The sequence below is a fragment of the Podarcis bocagei genome (genome assembly GCF_964188305.1).
Source record: "Podarcis bocagei genome assembly, chromosome: 7".
Lineage (NCBI taxonomy): Eukaryota > Metazoa > Chordata > Lepidosauria > Squamata > Lacertidae > Podarcis > Podarcis bocagei.
Window position 1 is genome coordinate 86,071,378 of NC_138132.1, and position 26,663 is coordinate 86,098,040.

General features: G+C 47.7%; 2 protein-coding genes across 6 annotated transcripts in view; one reads left to right on the plus strand and one right to left on the minus strand.

Annotated features, from left to right (window-relative positions):
• Window positions 1-683: 683 nt before the first annotated feature.
• PHETA1 (PH domain containing endocytic trafficking adaptor 1) lies at window positions 684-20,141 on the plus strand. Of its 3 annotated transcripts, none has more exons than XR_014010309.1 (3): window positions 684-874; window positions 3,429-3,561; window positions 20,048-20,141. XR_014010309.1 is itself a non-coding variant. In XM_081203240.1 (3 exons), the coding sequence occupies exon 3, from the start codon at window positions 8,042-8,044 to the stop codon at window positions 8,846-8,848; it is 807 nt and encodes a 268-aa protein (XP_081059366.1). In that variant the 5' UTR covers window positions 691-874; window positions 3,429-3,561; window positions 8,030-8,041; the 3' UTR covers window positions 8,849-11,340. The 3 variants fall into 3 exon arrangements, 2 of the variants coding, with proteins under 2 accessions (XP_081059366.1, XP_081059367.1); XM_081203240.1 differs by lacking the exon at window positions 20,048-20,141 and adding an exon at window positions 8,030-11,340 and having other exon boundaries at window positions 691-874; XM_081203241.1 differs by lacking the exons at window positions 684-874; window positions 3,429-3,561; window positions 20,048-20,141 and adding exons at window positions 4,583-4,825; window positions 8,030-11,340.
• CUX2 (cut like homeobox 2) overlaps window positions 18,604-26,663 on the minus strand; it is a 259,733-nt gene continuing 251,673 nt past the window's right edge. For all 3 annotated transcript variants that reach the window (XM_081202920.1, XM_081202922.1, XM_081202921.1), the window contains 3 exons: window positions 24,838-25,026; window positions 23,035-23,299; window positions 18,604-19,423 (listed from right to left, as the gene is read on the minus strand). In XM_081202920.1, the coding sequence (XP_081059046.1) occupies window positions 18,652-19,423; window positions 23,035-23,299; window positions 24,838-25,026 (1,226 nt within the window). In that variant the 3' untranslated portion in view covers window positions 18,604-18,651. The remainder of the gene's footprint in view (window positions 19,424-23,034; window positions 23,300-24,837; window positions 25,027-26,663) is intronic.

Sequence of the window (26,663 nt, forward strand, 5' to 3'; positions counted from 1 at the left end):
CCTGGGCTGTGGTCTGGAGGTCCTGGGCTGCCCAGACCACAAGCCTGGCTGATGTGGTCCAAAGGAATGCAGAGCAATATATTTAGCACCAGCTCGGCTGCAGGAAGCATACGCAAAGTGCCATCCAAACGGCTTAGGGACTCTATTCTGGATTTCTGTAGGGTTTACTCCTTATCCTTTTCTTTTCCGAGAGATGTCCTACAAGGCAGTGGATACATGTGCCTTGTTTACATCTGTGCTATAGTGGCTGTCACTGATCTAATACAGAGGTCAGCAAACTTTTTTAGCAGGGGGCCGGTCCACTGTTCCTCAGACCTTGTGGGGGGCCGGACTATATTTTTTTTGGGGGGGGAATGAACGAATTCCTATGCCCCACAAATAACCCAGAGATGCATTTTCAATAAAAAGGGCACATTCTACTCATGTAAAAACACGCTGATTCCCGGACCGTCGACGGGCCTTAGTTTGCCTACCCACGATCTAAAACATAGGAATGGCATTTGAAAGAGAGAGAGCAGCAAGCGACGCCCCCCACCCACCACCTCCACCGCGCGCCCCTCCCCACTGCTGAGCGCAGCTGCCCAAGCGCCCCCGGCGGCAAGCGGAAGGCGAGGGGGCGGCCGGAGCGCGGCGTCGGCGGCGTCGGGGCTCTTTGCCAGCCCGGAGAAGGCGGAGGCGGAGGCGGAGCCGCAGGCGGCCGGGCCAGGGCGCAGCGCCCAGCCCCGCCGGACAAAAGGAGCTGCCCGGCTGGCGAGCGGAGAGCCTGCGCCCGGCAAGGAGAGGGGCCCGGCGAGAAGCTACCGAGGCGCGCACTCTGCACATGGCCAAGGGGCGCGCGCCTCTCCTTCTCCGCCTCTCCAGGAGAGCGAGCGAGGTGCGGGGGCCAAGCTTCGCGACTGGGGCGGGGGGGTCCCCTTGGCTCCCCTTCCCTCCCGCGACACGCCCCCTGGAGAGGGGAAGGGGGCAGGGAACCTTGGGGCAGGGGGCACGTGGGCATGGGCAGGCTCTGGGTGCCTTGCGTGTAGACCTATATGCGATTGCCAGCTGTTTGGAACTGTTTTGAATAATGTGTTTCAGTGCTGCAGCCGGCCCTGTGGCCTTAGGGTGAAGGGTGGACAATAGAATTATTATTATTATTATTATTATTATTATTATTATTATTATTATTATTATTATTACAGTGGTACCTCGGGTTACATACGCTTCAGGTTACATACACTTCAGGTTACAGACTCTGCTAACCCAGAAATAGTACCTTGGGCTAAGAACTTTGCTTCAGGATGAGAACAGAAATTGTGGGGCGGTAGGCCCCATAGGCTAAAGTGGTGCCTCAGGTTAAGAACAGTTTCAGGTTAAGTACGGACCTCCAGAATGAATTAAGTACTTAACCCAAGGTACCACTGTATTATTATTAGGTAAAGGGTAAAGGGACCCCTGGCCATTAGGTCCAGTCATGGCCAATTCTAGGGTTGCGGCGCTCAGCTTTATTGGCCAAGGGAGCCAGCGTACAGCTTCCAGGTCATGTGACCAGCACGACTAAGCCGCTTCTGGCGAACCAGAGCAGCGCACGGAAACCGTTTACCTTCCCGCCGGAGCGGTACCTATTTATCTACTTGCACTTTGACATGCTTTTGAACTGCTAGGTTGGCAGGAGCAGAGACCGAGCAATGGGAGCTCACCCCGTCGCAGGGATTCGAACCGCCGACCTTCTGATCGGCAAGCCCTAGGCTCTGTGGTTTAACCCACAGCGCCACCCGCGTCCCTATTATTATTATTAGATTAGTGTTGATATTAATATATAATGTTTGTACATTTTTAGTAGATACACAGATCAAGCCAGTGTGGCGGAGGGGTCTTAACCGCCAAACTCAAAGGGTGATCATGGAATATTATCATTCCAGAACTAGGGGCCAGAGAGCAAGGGAAAAGCACTTGAAGGAAAAATTCGTGGATAAGAGGGCAATCTGTCTCCGTGGTCCGAGGGAGAAATGATTCTCAATGCCAGAGGCTGGAAACCACAGGAGGGGAGAGTTCTGCTTGGATTCTGCTGACTTTCCACAGGTACCTGGTTGGTGGCTTTGAGAACAGGATGCTAGACTCGATAGGCTAGGAGCCTGATTCATGCAGGGCGTTTATTGCGTTCTCAAAGGATCGGAGTCTCCCAGTCCTAACTGGACTGGCAACTGGGTCTCGCTTCAACACTGCTGTGGAGACCAGCAGGCTAGCTTGGAGGTCACGACATGGTTAGGCGGTGGGATCCTGGTGGTACGTGACAGTATAGCTTGATCTCTGCATGGAGAGATTTCGGTCTCACCTGCGAGTACAAGGGGGGGGGGGTTGGTTAAGTGGTGCTAAGGAGTAACTAGCCCATATTAAGTACCCATGCAAGGAAAGGTTAATTAGGAGAGTCACCCGGTGAAAAGAAAACCCAGTTGATTAATTGCACAAGTTTTCACAGACTGACAAAGTTTGCATGTGAGTAAAATGACAGTGTTGAAGGGGTGAGACGATGGGGCAGGGCAACCGTTGGAGCAGGTGGCATCTTGAAGGACCTCTTTCTTCCTGGGTGAGAGTGCCTCTTCTCATAATAAATTTATTATGGAATTTTAATTTTTTTAAAAGAGAGAATGCCTCTTCTCAAAGGACCACCAGTGCCATCTTAGATAAGAGGACTTCCCTTCCACGGTGGGAGAAGATTCCTCTCCTGAAGTTGTGTCTGCTGCTGCTGTGTGACAGACACCATCATGCAGCCCAGCAAGTACTGTATTTTTTGCTCTATAAGACTCACTTTTTCCCTCCTAAAAAGTAAGGGGAAATGTGTGTGCATCTTATGGAGCGAATGCAGGCTGCGCGGCTATCCCAGAAGCCAGAACAGCAAGAGGGATTGCTGCTTTCACTGTGCAGCGATCCCTCTTGCTGTTCTGGCTTCTGAGATTCAGAATATTTCTTTTCTTGTTTTCCTCCTCCAAAAACTAGGTGCGTCTTGTGGTCTGGTGAGTCTTATAGAGCGAAAAATACGGTGCACAGGAAGTTGCCTTTGGCAGACTCAGATCGTTGGTCCATATAATTCAGAGTAGTCCACACTGACAGGTAGGATTTCAGGCAGGATATCTTACCTGGAGATGCCATTGGGAGTTGAATCTGGGACTCTGGAATCTGGTGTGCAAGTCGGAGACAGATATCTCTTCCAAGGTGATTCCTAAGAAAGACAACAGCTGTCCTAAGATTGCTTAACGTTTGGTAGACATACCCAAATATATGCAGCTTTGGCGATGGATTCATGCCTGGTGCCCATTGCTTAACCATTTGACACACCGATGACTGCATATCCTCATGCCTGGTGCTTTTACATCCTGGGTTGTCCGGATGGAGATGAAACATTGCCTTTCCATTGTGAAAACTGAAATTTTCTATTATTGCCTTCTCAGAGCCAAGTTTAAAGTGAGGCACCTGTGACCAGCAAGAAAATCCAGATTCCCCCCCCCCCCCGTTTCAGCAAAGTTCCTTCCCATTTTGGGTTTAGAACTGCAGCCTCCCAGCCTTGATGACAGATATTTACGTGTAAGTAAACCCCTCTCAGTTCAATGGGACTCTTACAAAGAGGGAATGTTATTACCTGGGGCTTTTGTTAAGTACTTGGATAAAATAAATAAATACGTTCTTTTCACATCTAAAATAACATCTGCCCCGGTTAAATCAGCAATTCTTTTTTATGTCAAAGGTAATGAGTATGGAAGGAGATGGATTTAACTATGGGAGAAAGAAGAAAAGGGAGGAATCGAGTCAACATCTTACGGCAAAGTGGTTGGGGGAGGGTGTATGTATTTTTATTAAAGCGATAAATTGATAAAATAGCTTCTTAATGATGTCATAATCCAATTGGTTAATATAACCATAGGAGCCAGTAAGATTGCAATCGCACTTTCTTGGGAGTAGGCCCTGTTGAATTCAGTAGGACTTACGTCTGAGTAGGAATGGTTAGGACTGTGCTGTTACTGCAGAAAAGCGAGCATATAGGTATATATTTTTTGCTTCGACTGCATCCATTTTCAGGCTTTGGTCCTTGGGCTGAGCAAGATTAGTCCCAAGCATGGCAGGGATTTGTTCTGGGGTGGGGTGGGGCGAACATCCAGATGTGGCCCTCCTGATGTTGGCAGACTACAAGCCCCATCATTCCTAACCATTGGTTATTTGCATCATTGGCCAAAAGGCTGATTTGAGGGCAGCTTCTGGTTTCCTGCACTTCTTAGCTTCAGGTGATTCTTCCTACATCCACCTTGCTTGTCAGGAACACTTACTAACCGTGATGGATTCTGGGAGGTGCGCTTGAGCCCTCCTTTAGAAGCACAACCCTCTTGCCACCCTTGATTGTCTATGCCAGGCAGGTAGGGCTTGCATCATAGAGGTGGCAGGGGCCCTCTGATCACTACCGCATAGAGCCATGGAAAACGACAGCTTTCAATTCAGCTTTGGATCATAGAACTGCAAAGTTGGAAAGGCCTGATCTAACCCATCGCAATGCTGGAAGCCTTGACACATGGCCATCCAACTTCATGTTGTGTTGTGTTGTGCTATTTATATCCCGCCTTTCCCCCAGTTTGAGACTCAAGACTGCTTACGCAGTTAAAATAAAACAAGCTGACAACATAGAAGAGGCTTGGACTGCGGGATGTGATACGTAAGAAGCAGTCAAGTACAACATTCCTTGTTTTCCTAGAGTGGACATGCTGTTTAGTCCAGCCAGTCAAAAACTTCCTGTTTACTCCTGGCTGGGACATACTTCCTTTGCATGTGACTAGAGGTGGGCGTGACCTCACCTGCCCAGGTAACAAAAGGACGAGACATGCAACACATTCTCTCTCTTTGACTTCCTCTGTTGTTGGAGCAGCTTTTTAGCTAGAAATGCCCTGTTGGCTTTCAGCCAACAGAGGACACGAAGATTATCCTCATATGGGATAGATCCACATGTATATATCTTTAACCCCATGGACCAGAGCACGCCAAGCACTCCTGTCTTCCACTGCCTCCTGCAGTTTGGTCAAACTCATGCTGGTAGCTTCGAGAACACTGTCCAGCCATCTCGTCCTTTGTCGTCCCCTTCTCCTTGTGCCCTCCATCTTTCCCAACATCAGGGTCTTTTCCAGGGAGTCTTCTCTTCTCATGAGGTGGCCAAAGTATTGGAGCCTCAGCTTCAGGATCTGTCCTTCCAGTGAGCACTCAGGGCTGATTTCCTTCAGAATGGAGAGGTTTGATCTTCTTGCAGTCCATAGGACTCTCAAGAGTCTCCTCCAGCACCAGAATTCAAAAGCATCCATTCTTCGGTGATCAGCCTTCTTTATGGTCCAGCTCTCACTTCCATACATCGGTACTGGGAAAACCAGAGCTTTAACTATACGGACCTTTGTTGGCAAGGTGATGTCTCTGCTTTTTAAGATGCTGTCTAGGTTTGCCATTGCTTTTCTCCCAAGAAGCAGGCGTCTTTTAATTTTATGACTGATGTCACCAAACAGCAACCCCCCCCCTCCTTAAAAGCAAATGACCTCAAAAGATGCAGTGGCAAGATGGGGAAGGAGATGGCTGGAAGGGAGCATATCCTCAGGAGAGTTACTCAGCACCAGGAGGGCAGGATGAGTTGTTTGACCCGATTAGCAACTTTCTCAGTAGTCAAAACCTTTTCCTGCTTCTTTCTTTCCTTCTGTTTTTTTTATGTGTTAGCAAAAACTGCTAAGATTAGAATAGAGGAAGTGAATTGGCATTGAAGTGCTTCCTCCTTCTTTGTTTTTTCGATCCTGGAAACAGCTGTCAGTCACATCCACATTCCCACCCCCCCTCTGGGTCACCAAGTTGCTATATGCACATTTGCCCAGCAGACAATGCGGAGATGCTGGTGGTGTTTAGAGAAAGCGTGCAGATTTTGGAGGCATCACTACCTGGCCTTGTGAGGGGCTGAGTGCTGCAGGGAAAGTGCTCATCATTCTTCTACTCACCTCACCTCAAAATCTTCACCTGCATTTTTTCAGCTAATGTGATCTGAAAGCAAAAGCATTTAAGTTGCTGTTCACTGCCAGGATTTGTGTGTGTGAGCACCAAATTAAAAAGTTGTTCTACTCCATTTTTTAAAAAAGTTTTAATTTATGCATCTCCTGTTTAACTTAGGGACACGGGTGGCGCTGTAGGTTAAACCACAGAGCCTAGGGCTTGCCGATCGGAAGGTCGGCGGTTCGAATCCCGGCGACGGGGTGAGCTCCCGTTGCTCGGTCCCTGCTCCTGTCCACCTAGCAGTTCGAAAGCACGTCAAAGTACAAGCAGATAAATAGGTATCGCTCCGGCGGGAAGGTAAACGGCGTTTCCATGCGCTGCTCTGGTTCGCCAGAAACGGCTTTGTCATGCTAGCCACATGACCTGGAAGCTGTACGCCGGCTCCCTTGGCCAATAAAGTGAGATGAGTGCCGCAACCCCAGAGTCATCCGCGACTGGACCTAATGGTCAGGGGTCCATTTACCTTTTTCTGTTTAACTTGCTGACAAAGGAGCTAATATCTTGCAATTAAGAACAGGTGTAATAAGAAGCCAAGAGAGGGAAAATAATAAAAATAATAAAAAGAGTGGGGAACATTTATGGAATATCTGAAAAATTATGGTATGCAAGTAAGTGCATTAGTAGGGTTAACTTAAGCAGTTAAAATAATTTTCAAGGTAAATTTCAGAATAACTTAAAAATGGAGTAAAGTGGAAAATGCAGTGTTAAAAATTTAAATAAAACAAGAAACCACAAAGGGGGGGGGAGTCTAATATACATTTGTATTGGAAGTATGTGATTGTAAGGTGTGCGTCTGTGAACTTTTGAAAACTGAAAATAAAATTAAAAACAATAATAAATTATTGCAATTAAGAAACTCTGCTACACTTGAGCAGTGAGATAACTTGGTCTAATCTCTTGCAAGACCTTAGATCTCAGCTGTGTGAGCAGCCCAGGGTTAGGGAAGCTACCTAAACGACCAGCTGCAACTCTTGGCAGTGAGTTGAGATGTGGGGATGGCCTGATATACTGATTTCCTTTGAAATTGTGTGCTCACCTTAACTCCAGAGGTTATTGCCTTATTTGGCAATAAATTGTTTGGGAAGAATCCTGGGGGAAAAGCTGAGCTGGGGGACGATGTTTGTGAGTTTCAGCCTGAAATTTGGGCACCTCCCAGGCGGGGCAGAAGTGTTGGAGGGCATGAATGAACACCAGGAGAGCGCAGTGTCTGGATCAGGCCAAAGGGGACCTAACCAGCCCAGCATCCTGTTCCCACAGTGGGCAACTGGGTGCCCCAGTGGGAATCCCGCAAGCGAGGACCCGAGATCAATGGCCTTCTTCCGACTTGTGATGCTCGCAAGGGGAATTCAGTTAGTTCCCGAATGCTGGAGTAGCGCATAGTCATTACAACCAGTAGTGTTACTACCAGTGAGGAGGATTGTTTTGAGAAGATACTGAATTATTTGAGTAGGTTTGAACAATTTGGGGCAATCAAAATGTTAAAAGTTAAGTAAACCTTGTGGAAGGAGGAGCGTTAAGGTATATAAAAGTGTACATATGGTTAAATTGAATATGTTATTATTGAATATGTATATTATTGAATATTGTATACCCAAAGTATCAGACGCCTGGGGGGTTTCACTGTTTGTGTTTTGGTGGTTGGTAAAAAATAAAATAGAAAAAAAAAATTAGGAAAAAAAAGTTCCACGAATTTGCCCGCATGCCTTTCAAAGCCACCCCAGTCATGACCATTGCTATATACTGTGGGAGCAAAATTTCAAAGTTACAACTAACTGCTGTGTGAAAAAGTCCTTCCTCTTGCCTCTCCTGAATCTCTTCAGCTACATGGGGCGGAGGCGGAGGCCATTTTCTGCTTCTAGAAGAGGGCTCAAAATAGCCGACATCTCCTGGGTTCCAGGCCTGATAGATCTCCTGGTTCCTGCCAGGGGTTGGTTATGGCCTTGAGGAACCTCAGCCTTTCTTTCCCTCTTATTTTCTTCCTCGTTTCCAGGCCCGAGCGAACATGAAGCTCAACGAGCGAAGCTTGGCCTTCTACGCCACCTGCGACGCCCCGGCGGACAACGCCGGCTTCCTCTACAAGAAGGGCGAGAGGAACACGGCCTACCACCGCCGCTGGTTTGTGCTGAGGGGAAACATGCTCTTCTACTTTGAGGACCGGGAGAGCCGGGAGCCGGTGGGGGTCGTCATCCTGGAGGGCTGCACCGTGGAGCTGTGCGAGTCCACGGAAGAGTTCGCCTTCGCCATCCGCTTTGACTGCGCCAAGTCCCGCACCTACGTCCTGGCGGCGGACAACCAGTCTGCCATGGAGAGCTGGGTCAAGGCCCTCTCTCGCGCCAGCTTTGGCTACCTGCGACTGCTGGTGAGGGAGCTGGAGAAACAGCTGGAGGAAATGCAGAAGGCCTCTTCCAGCTGCCACCGGGTCCAGCGGAGGGCGCCGCTTTACCGGAAGAACAAAATGGCGCTGAACTCACAGGACTTGCTCCCGGAGAAGCCGTCTGTCCCGATTTGCATCCCGGCAAAAGAAAATGGCTGCGCCCTCTGGTACAACTCCAAAGGCCCAACCAGCCTGCCGGCGGGGTATCCCCAAGCCAACTCCTGGAGCACCAGGACCTGTGGGGAGGACAGCTTTGATGGGGGTTTGAAGCCCCCACCACTGCCTCCTCGAAGGAGGGCTCTCTCGGGCAATTCCTGTAGTTCAGAGGGCCCTGGCAGCCCAAGCTGCTTTTCCAGACTCCATGACTCGTACGGAAGGGAAGTCCTGGAGCTGAGAAGGGCATGGCTGGAGGGACAAAAGGATGGAGGGCTCTGAGGAGCTCCTTGGCAGCGGGGGCACCTTGGGAGAGGCCAATAAATGGAGACCTTGGCTGCTGTAGATAACACTCAGCTCCTGGAAACTCTGCGCTCTGTCTGCCGTTGCGCCAGCTGAAATTTTCCCATTGCCTTTAAAACCCGGGCCAGTTGCTTTTCCGCTCCTGTTCCCCCTCTCCTTGCAGTTCCTGGAAAAGACTTGCCACCCTTTTGCAACTAGAAACTTGTTAATGATAAAAAGGGATGTGACTTTAATACCAGCTGTCACCACCACCCAGGCCAGACTCGAACCACCGTCAGAGGTGTTGACATTTCTTTCCGTGGTCCTCCTCTCCTTCCTGGCAGGGGCTTCTGCTGTTGAGACGGATGTCTGCTGTTACCAAACACTGGGTTGGGCACAGTTTGGGGCAATGGGAGAGCATTCTGACCAGGTTAAGCAGTGGGATCTGATGGTTTGGGCCAGCTCTCCACCAAAGGGAAATTTAGAGACATCTACACGGACCATCCCGGTTCTGACATCATGGCGGGGCTGGTTTGGAAAAGGTCGCCATCGTTTTACTTGCTGTCTCCTGGGATTCTTCCATCTTGCATCAAGCACTGTCAGGTGTTGAGTGTTCCTGGTTTGTCTTTGGTTAAAGTAGAGGCACCTGAGGATACAGGTGTCAGAGAGGCCTTCGGGGACCCTTCATTCTGCATGCTCCTCTTAACTCAGTTTCACCTTTGAACGGCACTGGTTTAGGTGGGGTTAAGACTACGGTTACACTACAATTGTAAATGGGTTTAGTACTCAACCTCCCCCCTCCCAAATATGACCTTGGGGAAACGTCCACTAAGAGTCTGAAATAAAGGGCAGCTGTCAACATTTTTTCCTGGTGCTCTGACAATCAAAACCCAAGATGCGTGGTTAATGAGTCAGACACGGCTGCAATATGCAAGGAGCAGGCTGTGTTTATTTGCGGAAGAACAAAGTCTGTGTCCTGCCATAGAAAAATACTGGGCTGCAGCCATTGCTAGTCCTGCTCAGGGGAGACATTTTGGAATGGATGGACATGACTTAACTTGGGGCCGTTAATTTCAAGGGGTCTACCCCGAGTAGCACTTAGGCTGCATTCACCCAGCAGTTAGTTCCAGTTTTCCTAATATTTCCATTACTGTTAGTTTCTATATCTTTTCCCAGCTTTTGCATGACATAAAAGGCACTTCTGAAATATAGTGGAATATGGAGCCAGTTTAGTGCTCATCTCTCTGGTATCTGTGATACAGAAAAAATAATTTGCTTGCAGGAAAAAATCCTTGTGCAGATAACATGGAAATGTGTGCTATATTTGTTCCATATATCCTATGTTTCCGGAAGTAGCTTTTACGTTGAGTGAAAGCTCAGATGTAATGCAGAACCCAGCAGTTAAGGAAATGTCATGGAAATTGAATAAACAGCAGTGTGGATGGATGCAGCCTTTGTTGGCTCCAACCTGTTGTCTGCACTGCTTCTGTTAACTTACGAAGTTTCCCCTTTCTTTTGTAAAATATTTCCTCGGCCTTGACCATCACCCCATTTGCCATTTTATAAAGCCCATTTGAAGGGCAAAGAATCTTTCTTGAACTAGAGCCATCATGACAACGCTGAGAGGGAATCTTTGCAATCTCATTTTACAGAAATGGAGTTGAGTGAGTTGACCCAAAATGTACATGTTTTGTGTGTGTGCACAGGGGACGCTCCGCTGGCTCTCGTGATGAGGAAACAAGAGGGGCAGCTTCGTGTATGTTCATTTCTCCTTTACTCTTCATTGCTAAAGAGGGAGAGGCAGCATAGCATAGTGGTTAGAGTGTCAGGGTTTCAGACAAAGGACATTCCCGGCCTTGCCTGGAGATATTGGGGCTTGAACCAGGGACCTGTCCAGCTCTGCCACTGGACTACAGCTCTTCCCCTCAAAATGAAGTGAGTTCCTAGACCTCATGGCTGTTGATAAGGAGCTGAGTGAAATAGGAGCAAAGGAAGCTGTCTTGCTCCAAACCACATCACTGGTTCATCTCGTTCCATGTTGTCCAAACTGGAGTGGCTGCCAAGCATTTCAGCCATAGGCTCCCTGGGCCTTAACAGGAAATGCTACAGACTGAACCTTGGACCTTCCCCAGAGATCACCTTCCTGCTTTTCATATTTACAAATGGCAGCGCAATGGGGCGTGGGAAATTGCGCTGGTAAAAGTGACTGGAAGAGGAAAGAAACGCCATCTTGGGTGGGGAATCAGGCAAACATTTTCAAACTTCAGCCAAAAAGAGGAGACGTCGTACGACACCTCCTGAGCTATTTTCCCAGTCTGGGCTTTTCTTCTACAGCTGTTCCTCGAGTTAGGTTTGTGTGAAGTGGGGTTCCTGCGAAACCAGCTTTGTTTATGTGTTCCCGTGGGTATATATAATCTATCACTTCTCTGTTCCTGCTTCCTTCTGATGAACTCAGCTACCACAGACTGTAAAAATAGAACAGAATATGTGCATCCCTTTGTCCGCCTCCGATCTTGCATTGTGGGATAGGGGAAGGAGGGGTCCTCTGCATTTCTGGTTGGTACTGTCCAAAAAAATGCATTTAGGCAAACGAAAATAGGATGCAGCTTACGAGCTAATACTGATCACGTCTAGTTCAGCATTACCTGCACGGACTAGCAGCTGCGCTCTGGGGGTTTTAAGCAGGGGTCTGTTTGCAGACCTACCTGTGCTTAGGGATTGAACCTGCCGGTGGGTTTCTGAAAAGCTCCACAGCTAAGGTCTTGGGGGGGGGGGTTCTTCTCAAAAGGAAAACGGGAGACAAGGACAGGCTTCCTTGCAAACAACCCAGCTTGCTCACAACTAGTGGCTTGCAGCTGTGGGAGGCTGGGTGCCCGGTGCTTGGAGGCAGCCTTGTGTCAAAAGTGCAGGCAGCTCTTTAAGGAAAGAGGGCATATTTTTGCCACTGAAAGAGGAGAATGCAATTTTGTCACTCCATATCAACAGCCAAGGGGGACGCGGGTGGCGCTGTGGGTTAAACCACAGAGCCTAGGACTTGCTGATCAGAAGGTTGGTGGTTCAAATCCCCACAACGGAGTGAGCTCCCGTTGCTCGGTCCCTGCTCCTGCCAACCTAGCAGTTTGAAAGCACGTCAAAGTGCAAGTAGATAAATAGGTACCGCTCTGGCGGGAAGGTAAACGGCGTTTCTGTGCGCTGCTCTGGTTCGCCAGAAGCGGCTTAGTCATGCTGGCCACATGACCTGGAAGCTGTATGCCAGCTCCCTCGGCCAATAAAGCAAGATGCGCGCCGCAACCCCAGAGTCGGCCACGACTGGACCTAATGGTCAGGGGTCCCTTTACCTTTACCTATCGCCAGCCACAAGAGTCAGCAGGAAGCAATTGGTGCATTGTGCCAGCTTTCACCAACTTGATACCCTCCAGATGTTTTGGGCTACAACAGCATCCTGGCCGGGGCGCTTTAGTCCAAAACACCTGAGGGTGCCAGGTTTGCAAAGGCTGGCACTATGGCAAAAGGTTAAGTCTTCTGTCCCCCCCCCCCTTGCGATCATTTATGATTGAGCATGCTCCAGTGGGCACAACCTTCCTCACTACATCTTGCCGGCTTGCTTTCAGTGATTCCAAATTCATTGCCGTGTCCAAACAGTGTGCTAGTTGCAGGTTGGATGTGACAGTTCATTTCCCTCAAGTCCCCTTGAGCCGCCCGGCAGTTGTGCCAGTCACATTGCCAGACAAGTCATGCAGTGAGAATTTGCACAAGGCAAAACCAGTTTGGAACTTGATTTCACTGCTGTGGCCTTCCGCTCCCTCAACGAGGGCCTTGAGGAATCTTTGGATAAGTGTTGGGGATGGGAGGAAAATTAGGTTTGGTTTGCATTTTAATGCAGACCCAGCTAATTCATGCTTCCTGCAACCACCTGGGACACAAAGTGCAGCTTTTTTTTTTTTTTAATGGTGCATTTCTTAATTTGGGGGTGCAGTTCTCGAACCAAAAGATGTGTACAAAAATAACTTAAGGGAAAACTGTGCCAAAGAAAATGCATGCATCGGCAAAAGCGACATACAGAAATGTGTATTATGGGATATCACATGAAAAATATGTATTCTGGGAGAAATGTGCACTAAAATACTGCTGAACTTTTGTGAGCCCTTAAAAAAAAAAGCTGATTCAAAGATGTGAACTGAATTTGAGATTGTTCATCAACGTCTCGTTTCTCCTTCGAAACCTGTTTAAATTTGGTACTGTTTGTGAATGGCTGCCTCAGAAAGATGGATGCTACCCAGAAGAATCCTCTGCACTCCCCTAGAGCTATAATTTGGCACCTCATTTTCACAGGTGATATGTGTGCTTTGGGGCTGTCATGGCAAGCACCCAGTGTTGTATCATATTTCTGATTAAGAAACAGGATTAAAGATTTCCACTGAATAATTGAGGTGCAAAACCCAACGTGTTGTTCCTGTGTTTTCCTCTTTCACAACCCAAGGAGCCTCTTCAAGCACAGTTGAGGGTGTCCAATTCACGCCCGAGCTGCCTGTGTGCTTTGCTCGAAGCCCTTTTCCGTTCCAGATAAAAACCACAAGTGTAAACATTTTGCAGCCGGTCAGAAATTGCTTCCGAGTTCCCAGAGCAAATCAAAACAAGGCAAGAGGCTGGGTGAGCTGGCGAGGCACAAAGAGTTGCAATCTTGCCGCACCACACCTTCTCCAGGGTTTGTTGATGGTGACCCAATTCAGCAGAAGGTGGGGCAGCTCCCGGTGGAAGGCAGCAACGAGGAAAACAGCGATTGAGCAACAGAGACAGACAAAGCAGTTGGGCCGCACTGACCTATTTCTCCACGTGTTTTGCTGAATTGTCAGTGTACTTCCACAACAGAAAGCTGTTGTCAGAGCCTGCTGTGAGCAGTAGAGAAGCTTGGGTACCACCTGCAAATGAAGACCATCTTTGCTGACCATGGAGAAAAGGCAGGATATAGACATCATAGAACTACTCTTGCTTGAGTTCCTTTGGCCTTTCTTCCCATCACCTAGTGCAGGAAGCCACAGGGCACAGACTTCATTAATCTAGCAGGGCAGCAGTGGACGAAAAAAGGAGATCAACACAATAAACTGAGACGCCAAGCCAAGATGTTATACAATTTCATTATTATTATTATTATTAGTGGCTCTTTTACAGAACTTGTGGTCCTTTTTTCCCTTTAAAATGTTTAACAAAGTTCAATCAATCTTGTAGAAACTTTTTAAAGTACAGTACATGAAGCTAAGAAAACGTGACCTGACGCCTGCCCGCCAGCTTTCAGTGCAACAGGATTTCTCTCCGGGTTTGAAAGACTCTCTCTTAAGTGCTTAGTTCAAAAATCCTGTTCCACTAAAGCCAGGGGGGAGAAGTCAATTGATCCAACTCCACTTTCTGTTTCCTGCTGACGTGCAAACGGTTAGAAAAGTTAACGGTACATGAAAATTGCATTTGCTCAGATGGTTCCTGCATGGGGGCCATTTTCAAGGCCTGTCAGAAGGCCAGATCAAGGGAAGTCGTGAACTGCCAATACAGTGGTACTTTGGGTTACATACTCTTCAGGTTACAGACTCCGCTAACCCAGAAATAGTACCTCGGGTTAAGAACTTTGCTTCAGTATGAGAACAAATCGTGCGGCGGCGGCGCGGTGGCAGCAGGAGGCCCCATTAGCTAAAGTGGTACTTCAGGTTAAGAACTGTTTCAGGTTAAGAACAGACCTCCGGAATGAATTAAGTACGTAACCAGAGGTACTATACATAAAAATGCCTTCCATTCTGATGAAAACAGAGGGGGTGGGGGGAAGCACACCCCCTACTCAATGCATAGCCTTTGCAGCAGGCTACTCATTGCTTCTCCATTTCCAAAAGCAGCCCGTTGTTTCAAAAGCGTTTCAAGCCCAAGTTAAAGAATGAATAACTGGATTAACCAGTGTTAATTGAGAACGAGGTGGGGTGGGAGGAAAGCAGCTCTCCAATCCAAACTTATTAAGGCAGTCATTCTGAACAGCTGTACTCTCCTGGTCCGGTTCTGAGCACCATTTGAGTAGCCTTCAAAACTGTATGTGGCGTGGGATCAGGGAAGCTCAAAGACTCGCCCCGTCCTGCGCAAACCTACGCAGGTTTTAAGGTTAAGTCATTGGCAGTTGTGCAGCTAGGTTATTTCAAGAATTTTGGACTTTGTGGTCTTGCAGTCAATCAATCCCTCCACCCCCACTGAATTGCTTCACTTCAAAATGTGGGGAAGCCGACCCAGCCACTTTTGGGCGCCTTCCTGTTCACTCTACTGAATGGGGCCTTGACAGATTGACTCAAAAACCTGCCCTGATCCCACCAGAGGTCCTGCTGGCTCCTCTGAAGGGCTCTCAGGGTAGGATAGGGAGCCCTGTGTTGTGGTTCTAGCTGGCTTTTTTAAATGTTCTCCTTTGCCGCCAGCCATAAAAATGTTTTAGCTGCTGCTTTATTATTACTGTGAGCTGTTTTTGAGAGGTTGACTCTGCTGGGGTGGGAAACATGTAGGTGTCCCGAGAAATAATTTAATGAAAGCAGGAAATAGTTGAAGGAAAAGCTCCTCACATCACATGAGCTCAAAGTAGCCAAATGAAAGGTGCGTAGGCCTGCTTAGTCTGTCTCCCAGTCAGCCTTCACCAGGTGATTCTGCGGCCTTCTTGCATCATCTGTTTGGATCATTCTGTTACTGCTGATGCACAGATGAAGCAGCAAAACATGCCCTTGGTGGAGGTGGCCAGGGAACAGCTGACCAGGCTCTCCTGAAAGCAACAGATGCAGCCAACATTTGGATAGCTCTCGCCCTAGAGCTCCAATGGCTTTTTTTGTGTGTTTTTGAACACCTGTCAGAAGCAGCACAGTCTACCCTAAATGTCTCAACCAGCGGTGTAAAGTCTGTAAAGGTAAAGGGACCCCTGACCATTAGGTCCAGTCGTGACCGACTCTGGGGTTGCGGCGCTCATCTCACTTTATTGGTAGAGGGAGCCGGCGTACAGTTTCTGGGTCATGTGGCCAAGCATGACTAAGCCGCTTCTGGCAAACCAGAGCAGCGCATGGAAACGCCGTTTACATTCCCGTTGGAGCGGTACCTATTTATCTACTTGCACTTTGACGTGCTTTCGAACTGCTAGGTTGGCAGGAGCAGGGACCGAGCAACGGGAGCTCACCCCATCGCAGGGATTCAAACCGCTAACCTTCTGATCGGCAAGTCCTAGGCTCTGTGGTTTAACCCACAGCGCCACCCATGTCCCTAAAGTCTGACCTCTCCTCAAATACTAAGGCTAACTTACTTAAGCTTTCTCTTTTTCTATTCTAGCTGATGCAACTTTCCATGATCAATTTAGGATAGACTGTGCATCCTTAAGTCCTCATTTGACTGGGTTTTCTTTTTTTTGGGGGGGAGAGTTGCCCACTTCTGGGGAGATATATATACTCACTGACCAAGTGTCCCACCTAGACACATAGGGGGGACAACTGGTCAGTGATCCTCTCTGGCCAGATTCTACCTAGGAAGCTGCATTATACAGAGTGAGACCCTTGGTCCACACAACATTCTACACTGACTGGCAGTTGACTCTCCAGGATCTGAGAGGGCGGGGGCATTCCCAGCCCTACCTGAGGATGCCAGGGATTGAACCCAAAAACTTCTTCATGCAATGCACGTGCACTCCTCCGCTGAGCTATGACCCTTCTTACTTCTCAGCATGAGTTCTATGCCAGATCTAGTGTCAATGAAAGCTACATTGCAACTCCCAACCGATTTATGGGAGACCGGGCCCTGCTTCCCTGCCAATTCTGCACCAAAGAAAAATGAATTTGACGGTCAGAATAAAAACATGCACATTTGCAGAAACTTACTTTGCATAATACGTCCCACCCCCTCGAATGAATAATGCCGTACATCACACAAGCATATTATGCGCTATGGAATTAGTATGCAAAATAAGTGTGTGCAAATTTGCATAAAGCTTTCAAAGGGCGTTTTCTTGGTCAGTGCAGGCAAAATAGGAAGAAGGAAGGATGGAGAACTGTTGTGGTTGGTGATGGAGGATGTCAGCTGTGGGAAACTAGGTCAGGGTCCAAAGCGCCATCTTCTTAACGCACTGGAAGTTGTGCTCAGCACACATATAATCTACTCCAGCTTCTGAGTTTTCAGTACGCACTGCCAATACACTTTCAAGCTTCTCTTCACAGCAATGAGGACCAGAAACTTAAATAAATAAATAAATGAAATCTGGAAGTGTTCCATTTTAGGAAGCTGAATCCCACATCTGACAGGAGATTCTTGACTTGATTGGGATTCCAGTGGGGTCTGTTAGAAACACAAAGAGTCCTGGGCATAAGCCCCAAAGTCCTTTGATGGGCCCCAGACCTTCTCCTCTAAGCCTGCAGTACCGTCTCCCTTGGAATGAATAAGGGCACATGGGGAACTCATGACTGGGTTGACAATTGGGGGTGGGTTGGGGTGGAAAACAAATTGAGCATGAACCAACATTTCCTCTATATTTCCATACTCTTGTAGGCAAGAACCTCAGCTGGTTTCTCCCTTCCAGAAACAAAACACTGAGCTAAGCAAAAAGGCAGTGATTTTCACGCACCCCAAAAATGTAAACCTTTGTATGGGGTGTCCCGGTTATTGAAGTCTGTCCTTGCCAAAAACCAAACGCACCACAATATTTTTCAAGCTGCCAAACACACCTTTCTGAAACAAAAGATGCTACTTTCTAAAATAGTGGGCAGGAGGAAGAGCATGGCTGCCGCTTGTTTGTTTGTTTGCTGCTGCTTCGTTAATGACGCTTCTGGCCGTGTTCCTTGGTTTTGGTTTCTGGCAGGTCACTTGCTAGAGGAAAGCATCCCGACTAAGGAGTCAGTTCTCAAACCATGCTACATCTTGTTCAGGAAGGCTATTGCAAACATATCTCTACAACATATACAACGGCACGCAACACTTCCCGCCCCCATGTTACAAAAAAAAAAAAAAAAAACGAAAGGAAAAGGAAAACAACCGAACAGGTTCCAAAACATACCACCAGAACTAAGTAACAGACTCAGGATGGCATCGTGGATTCCAAATTTAGAGTCTTCGTGGACTATAAGACAAGTCCCTGGAAAATGTCGCACTAACGCTGTGTCTTACAGACAGGTGGGGGGAGGAAAAAAACCCACTCCCCCCCTCGGTGATCAAGCTTAGCAAAATTTTGGTCAGTCTCATAGTGCTTCTTGATGGCTTTGATCAATGAGTCTGGGTTATATCTTTAAATTTTTAAATTATTTTTAATCTCATCCAGTGGCAAACTACAAGACTTTTCAGTGGACATTTAATGACACAACTGATACAGTTTATAGCTATCTTTTAATATCAAAGCAGCTTGAGCTGTTAATAAATTCCAAAGTTTCCTTTTATTAAAATATCTAAAAGAGGTCTATAAATATTATTTTAATATGTTTTTTTCTTCTAAAAGTGTTCCCAAGTGGGCTTTTGTTTGTTTTTTTTCGTTTTCACATTTAAAACAAACAAGGTCAATTTTATCTTCCCGTCAGGAGCTAAGAAAAGGAGCTACAGCGTAGCTGTTTAACCACTCTTGTTCAACAAAATGGAGCTGGTTTATCTCTCTTCCTTAGTAGTCGAGGAAATTAATAAAATAGATATATGTATATTATATATATAGCTAGATAGATCTATTTCTGTACACACTCCGCTACGACTCCCTGCTTCACCAGCTTGTTCAACAGCATCTAAAATCTGGACAACAAAATATGGGTAGTTTATTTCTTTTTGACTCGGCCTCCTCAAAATTCCCACTCCAAGGTTTCATCACGGTTGGCTGCTCTCTCCAGCCGATGGATGATGCTGTTGAGGTTGGCCATCTTTTCGTGCCGCCGCTGGATGTTTGTGTTCAGTTTGGCATTTGGGGGCGTCGAGCCCGTATCTGTGGCGGGACTTGAACTCGGTGCTTTGGCAGCCACGGCGCTCAGTGGCAACGGGGAGATGGGGGCAGACGAGGATGGGACGGGAGAGACGGACACCATGAGGCCTGGAGAAGAGGCTGCGGACGGGGAGTTCAGGGAGACCTCCAAGCTGCACCGGGAGGACTCGGAAGCTGATTTAAAGCTAATGGGGTCCGGGTGAGGCCTCTCGCTGCTGTCTGACTCCAGGGGGTTATGCAAAGAGGGGTAATCGGGAGCCCCGGGGACGTGTGTTTTGTTATGTGGGGCGCTGCCCCATGTCACATTGTGGGCCTCGCTTGGGCTCCCTGTATATGCTGCCTCCACCGGCTCTTCTTTGAGGCTAGACCTGGAAAGAGGCTCCATCTCCCCATCCAGGCTGCAGGAGTCCCTGTGGTTTGCACAGTCCTCCACCTGCTCCTCCTTGATCTGGACCAGGGACTCGCTTTCTCCTTGGCACTCGGCGTCTCTGAAGGTGGGCTTCCTGTCCTCTTCTTCGGAGTCAGGGCTCTGGGGCGGAGGGTCCTTGAGGGAGTTCCTGGCTGGTGTTGTGCTCTGCTCCGGGTCTGTGTCTTCCTGTGCTCCTTCCACCAGCATCTCACGGCGCATCCGGGACCTGCCAGGGAAAAGGCCAGGGAGTCAGGGCGGCTAACAGCAGACGACCTCGAGGACTTAGCAAGGAAGAGTGAGAGCCAGAATAGTCCGTAGGGTGGAGCACCATGCAGTAAGGCTAAGAAGGTTTTAGGGTCCGAGACCCACTTTTGCCATTGACTCATTCTGTGGGCATGGGCAGGGGTGGACTTTGGGCTTTCAAATTTCAGCGGCACCCTGTGTGACATCACACACCCGCCTCCCACCTTCCGTTGTTTGTTATTGTTGCAGTGCCCCTGGTGGTGCCCTCTCAGCTGGGCGCCCAGTGCCGGCAAACCATTTGCACTCCCCTAAATTCGCCTCTGGCATGGGCCACTCTTACTATTCTCAGTCAAAATGCCTTACCTGAATGATACAGGGCCTTCTCGGTAGTGGCACCCACCCTGCGGGATGCCCTCCCATCAGATGTCAAGGAGATAAGTAACTCTACAACCTTGGGAATACATCTGAAGGCAGCCCTGTACAGGGAAGCTTTTTAATGTTTAATTATGATTTTGTATATGCTGGAAGCCGCCCAGAGTGGCTGGGGCAAGCCAGTCAGATGGGCGGGGTACAAATAATAAAAGTATTCTTATTATTCTTATTACAGGAATCACAGTGGCTTTACTCCCTGGGAGTGTCGTAAGACTGCAAAGCCCTTTGAAAATGCACAAGAGCAATCAATGCACCAAGCAGCCCACACCGCCTAAGCAATTTCCATGATCAGATTCTGACTGCATTAGAGATGAGTGTGAGGCATCAGGCATAAGCCTGCATTTTATTAATGTTTGATCAGGACTTGTATATTAAAGAGGGCTTAGATTTTCAAAAGTAGATTTTCAAATGTTTCATGCCAGGCAAGAAGGCTAGCTGCTTAAGAAAACAGTGTTTTCCTCCTCTTAGACAAGGGGCCCCTTTTGATTGATAGCAGAAAGCAATTCTCAAAGTCATAAAAGCTGAAATTACAGACTGAGTAATGACACTGACCCTACATGTTACAGAAGATAACAAAGGCAGAGATAAATATAATTAGGAATGGGCAAATAGTAAAATGATACCATGGGCCTCTCTTAAACCTTGAGCTGTATTTTCTAAGGCCAGAGGCAAATGGGGAGAAGCATCTAGCTGACAGAGAAAGAGAGGCTTTTTTGGGAAGTCTTTTTAAAACTGTTTCTTTCTTAAACTGAGAGAAAAGGCAACTGGCTTGGCTGGGGAAAAAGAAGCTTCTTCCTATTTTATTTTGAGGCTGGAAAGGAGGGTGAAAGGGGAAGATGTAAACTAAAGAGGTTTCTTCTGAAACTGTTTTATACTGAGTTCCCTTTTCTACTTTACAAAGACCTTATTCCTTTTAAGAGGCTATCTGTGTTGTGTATTAAATATATTGGCTTAAATGTAATTATGCAAAGGATTTAACAAATGCTAGAAGAGTTGTATTTATCCTGGAATTAAGTCAGCCAGCAGTTTAGCCCCCCTGCCAGACAGGAAGACGCCATCAAATGCTGTCCTGATATATTAGCTGTCAGACATTTGTTTAGAAACCTTCAAATGAAGGATATCTTTCAATGTTGATGTGAAACTCAAGATCCTTGACATATGTTTAAGATAAAAATTTAAGATTAACCATTTGTTTTAGAAGGCAATAGGGCAGGGAGGGCAAGAGGTGAGCTGGTAATTAAGATTCCTTGTTGAGACACATGTAAGATATATTACTACTTATTTGTCATTTATAGATGTAACAATATATAGCTGTTTGTGTTCCATATAAGGACAGGAGGATGTGGGTGTATCTTTTAGGATTGGATATAGCAATCAGCCAATAGGAAATCCAACTAGGCTGATTGGACAGAGGCAGCCACAGGAGGAGCAAAGGGGGCTGGATTAAGGGAATATAAGGGCTGGCCATAATGGCAGGAGCCAGGCCAGAGCTTGGTAACCATATACCACTGTGCCTCTCATTTATTTGTCTGACAAATAAATAATTATTTTAATTTCTCTATTGCTGCGTTGAATATTTCATTCCAGCTAAGCGTTAACCACAAGCAGGGTGCTACAAGTGGACAATACGGAAGTGCACTGCGGTGCCTCATTCCTTTCACTGCTCGGAGGTGGAGCTCACCTTCAAATGAACACTGCTGTAATGGATCACCTGGGTGGGGAATCTTTTTATCAATCTGAGGGTTGCAATTCTTGGGGAGGAAATCTTCCTGAGGCTGCGTGCCAGTGGTGGGTGGGAGCCAGAGACAAAATTAGGCAGGCCAACGGGTGTGACCCTTTCACATGTCACAATTGGAGCTTTTTTGCATGCGCACCTTGCTGTTTCCTGTCACGGCTAAAAATTGGCCACTGTTTCTTTAACAGTCAGCATGAGTCAGCGGCCTACAATGACTCATGCAACCTTTCGCCAAATTGTACCTGTATATATAAAGTGATCAATGTTAGTGTTGGGTTGTGGGTTGGTTGGATGGTAGAAAGCTGGTTGCGTTTGGTGTGTGTAAAAAGCTGTCAGTCGTGGCTGGAGAAGAAGACTTTTTAAGAATAAAAGCAGCAATCCTCTGACCATTAGGTCCAGCTGTGACCGGCTCTGGGGTTGCGGCGCTCATCTCGCTTTATTGGCCGAGGGAGCCGGCGTACAGCTTCCGGGTCAGGTGGCCAGCATGACTAAGCTGCTTCTGGCAAACCAGAGCAGCGCACGGAAACGCCGTTTACCTTCCCGCTGGAGCAGTACCTATTTATCTATTTGCACTTTGATGTGCTTTTGAACTGCTAGGTTGGCAGGAGCAGGGACCGAGCAACGGGAGCTCACCCCATCGCGGGGATTCGAACCGCCGACCTTCTGATCAGCAAGCCCTAGGCTCTGTGGTTTAACCAACAGCGCCACCCGCGTCCCTAAAGCAGCAATACTCTGCAAGAATACTCTTTCTCAAAGACTCTTTTGTGCCAACTAAGGTCTGAGGGATGTATGGAAGTGAGAGCTGGACCATAAAGAAGGCTGATCGCCGAAGAATTGATGCTTTTGAATTCTGGGGCTGGAGGAGACTCTTGAGAGTCCCATGGACTGCAAGAAGATCAAACCTATGCATTCTGAAGGAAATCAGGCCTGAGTGCTCACTGGAAGGACAGATCCTGAAGCTGAGGCTCCAATACTTTGGCCACCTCATGAGAAGAGAAGACTCCCTGGAAAAGACCTTGCTCTTGGGAAAGATGGAGGGCACAAGGAGAAGGGGACGACAGAGGACGAGATGGTTGGACAGTGTTCTCGAAGCTACCAGCATGAGTCTGACCAAACTACGGGAGGCAGTGGAAGACAGGAGTGCCTGGTGTGCTCTGGTCCGGGGGTCACGAAGAGTCGGACATGACTAAACTACTAAACAACAACAACAACAAGGTCTGAGGACTAGGCAAAGGAGTAAGAAGGAGGTAAGAACCTTTTCTTTTTCAAACACTGACACCTCCCACCAACCACGCAACTAGGACCATTCCAGCCAGGGCTGTGTGCTGCCCTTCGGCCTGTGGGCCCCCACCCCCGCCCCTCAGCCCTGGCTGAGACCTTAATATGGAAAGGAAGGGGTTGAAAGTTCATCCGGCCCGATTCTTCACCTGTAGTTATGGAACCAGTTGATCACTGTGTTGGTCTTGAGGTTAAGCTGGAAAGACAGCAGCTCGATGGTCTGTTGGGAAGGGTAGGGCTCCAGCTGATAAGCCTTCTTCAGGGCCTCTTTCTCCTCGGGAGCCAAGACCACCCTTGGCTTCTTGATCTGCAGAAGGCTGAGGTCTTGAGATTGGAGGCTGGGGCTGGGGCACTCCGAGCGGGACTCGCTGTCTGAGCCGGCACTGATCAGTCCATAGCGACGCTTCAGGTAGGCTAGAGAGAAGGAAGGAAGGATCCTTAAAAGGCATTCTTATGGTCCTGATTTAAACATCAGGCTATAAGAAGAGGCCGCTGGATTAGGCCAATGGCACATCTAGTCCAGCACCCAGTTCTCACAGTAGCCAACCACATGCCTGTGTGAAGCGCGCGCGCGCACACACACACACACACACACACATATATGAGAATGAATGCATGGTGACCGAGTGCAGAATGAAGCCAGTCATAGAATCGAGGCACAAGGTTGTCAAGGATGGGCCTTATTCACAATCGCTAGGAAAGCATTTTTAAATGTAAATACTTAAAATAATCCTCTTCCCTATGTATTTTTTAAAAAGCACTGTTGTATATCTATATTTCCCATTTTGTCTTTATATGCAGATACGGTTCAAGCCTTGAAATAAAATTATTTGTCAGCATAACTTTTGTGAAAATCATTTATATACTTACTTATTTATAAGACTTCAGCTATCCCCAGGGTAAAAAAAAGGGGGGGCACATTATCTACCTGGCCCAGGCCTCTGCCTGGCTCTGCAAGGCCCTGCCCTTGAGCTTAGAAGGGAGCCGGCTGGCAAATGGAGTGTTTGAAAAAACTCCATTTACCCTTACGAAAACCAGACACCACTGCCTTTTGTGGAAGGATGTTCCAGATATGCAGTATCTGCTGCCCCCCATTAGAAATGCAGTGGTACCTTGGGTTACATACGCTTCAGGTTACAGACTCTTCTAACCCAGAAATATTACCTCAGGTTAAGAACTTTGCTTCAGGATGAGAACAGAAATCGTGCTCTGGCGGCGTGGCAGCAGTAGGAGGCCCCATTAGCTAAAGTGTTGCTTCAGGTTAAGAACAGTTTCAGGTTAAGAACGGACCTCCAGAACGAATTAAGTACAGTGGCACCTTGGGTTAAGTACTTAATTCGTTCCGGAGGTCCGTTCTTAACCTGAAACTGTTCTTAACCTGAAGCACCACTTTAGCTAATGGGGCCTCCTGCTGCCGCCACGTCGCCGAAGCATGATTTCTGTTCTCATCCTGAAGCAAACCTGAGGTACTATTTCTGGGTTAGCGGAGTCTGTAACCTGAAGCGTATGTAACCCGAGGTACCACTGTAATTAACCCGAGGTACCACTGTAGAAGGAAAGGATTCACTCATCCTTATTACATATCACAGAATCTTATAATTGCAGGGTTGGAAGGGAGCCCCCAGGGTCATCTAGTCCAACCCCCTGCAACGCAGGAATCACAGCTAAAGATTCCCTGATAGATGGCCATGCAACCTCTGTTTAAAAACCTCCAAGGAAGGAGTTAAATACGTCCAATGAAGGAGGCATCACCCATTCAAAGGGGAGGCATGCTGGGGGCAGGAACTTCAATCTCAGGCCTGGTCCCTTGTAGCTTCACAGCATCCCTGGAGAAGGTGTGCTCCCCACAAGGGGAAATCATGCCATCTCCCCAGGTGTCACACAGCTGCTGCCTGCCACGCCGGCCCAGGAAGGCAAGCAGTTCCGGCAATGGGCGCCCTCCCCTGCCTCACCTTTCTTCTCCAACTTCTTCATGTCCCGGAGCTTGTCGACATTGTGCGGGTCGTTCAGCCAGAGCTGCATGCGGACAAAGGGCTCCCTGCCTTTAAGGCTCAGCTTGTGCCATGGCTTGGGCCTGGAAAGGAGGTCAGAGACGGACCCCTGAGTCAAGCCCAGGATGCTCTCTCCAAAAAGCCGCTGACCTAGCAGGAGAGAGAGAGATTGGAAGTTCAGACTGCGGGGTGCCGCTGAGGAGAAACTTAACTGCAGCACTGGCCGTTTCAAGCAAAGAGGTAACATAAGTGAAACCTTCGAGGGACTGTTTCGATGCTGCTGTTATCTCAGACGCAACAGAAGTCCTTGCAGCTAGGGGAACTGTTTGTGGGCTGAGATCCAGGTCTTTTGTGCTGGGACCAACTCTCATTTTACTCTGGATTTATGTACTTAAGCCTTGCTGTTGTTTTAAAGATATTGAATTCATTCAGAGTCTGCTAAATTGTTAACTTTTGTCATTTTTGGATTTACTGACATGCTCTGTATTTTGTATATTTTTATTCCCAGTGCTCTGAATCTTGATGTTTTGAATGCTTGCTGTAAGTTGCTTTGTGCACACATCACGAGGGAGGTGTTCATTTCTCTAGAAAAATAGCACTGGGCAGCACTCAGGGCCAGATTTAGGTCGGATGAGGCCCTAAGCTACTGAAGGTAATGGGGCCCTTTATATGTCCAGCTGTCCTTTGTCAACAACAAATTGTCACTGTATTTTTTGCATTGAATATATGCTATATGGTAATTTATGGACCAGTCCATGCAGAATGTAAAGGTAAAGGTAAAGGGACCCCTGATTATTAGGTCCAGTCGTGGACGACTCTAGGGTTGCGGCGCTCATCTCGCTTTATTGGCCGAGGGAGCCGGTGTACAGCTTCCAGGTCATGTGGCCAGCATGACTAAGCCGCTTCTGGTGAACCAGAGCAGCGCACAGAAACACCGTTTACCTTCCCGCCGGAGCAGTACCAATTTATCTACTTGCACTTTGACGTGCTTTCGAACTGCTAGGTTGGCAGGAGCAGGGACCAAGCAACAGGAGCTCACCCCATTGCGGGGATTCGAACCACCAACCTTCTGATCAGCAAGTCCTAGGTTCTGTGGTTTAACCCACAGCGCCACCTGTGTCCTATGCAGAATGTAGGTACCCTATATATAGAAATGAGCAAACCAGTGATATTTTAGGGAGCAGGCGGCGCCCATTACTTACATCATAGGAGCCTACACAACACAAAACACTGTTGATGTATGTAGGTTTTATTTTATTTGTTTTTTATCTTATATTTTGGAAATATACATCCATTATTTTTCCTTTAAATTTTTTGGGGGCCCCCAAGAGAGTGTTTAGCTTATACGTAAAACTGGCACTGGTAGAACTATGCGTTTTGCTCTGTGAACTGCCATTCTAGGATTAATAATGTGCTTTTATTAGCACTATCAAATGCAAACCAAGTGAAAATGTGAAAATGGGTCCCATGTTGAAGGTTAGGAGCCAGAGTTGGGGTCTCAGGTCTGAACCCGCTGAAGACCACTGATCTATGTAAATTAGAAAGCTGTGCATGCTTTCACACTTTTAAACTTCCTGTTCATAAGGTCTAGAAACTTGCTTTCTAAAAAACAAAACAAAAAACCCCAATCCAAAAGCTGACACTCCGCTTCTGCAGAATCACGGGATACACTGAACTCCTGATCTGGGTCCTTAGGGTGAAGGGCAGATCATTAATAAATAAATATGCGACTGCCGTAAGACAGGGATATGTTACACCAATGCAAATATTATTTAGTTGGCTCAGTG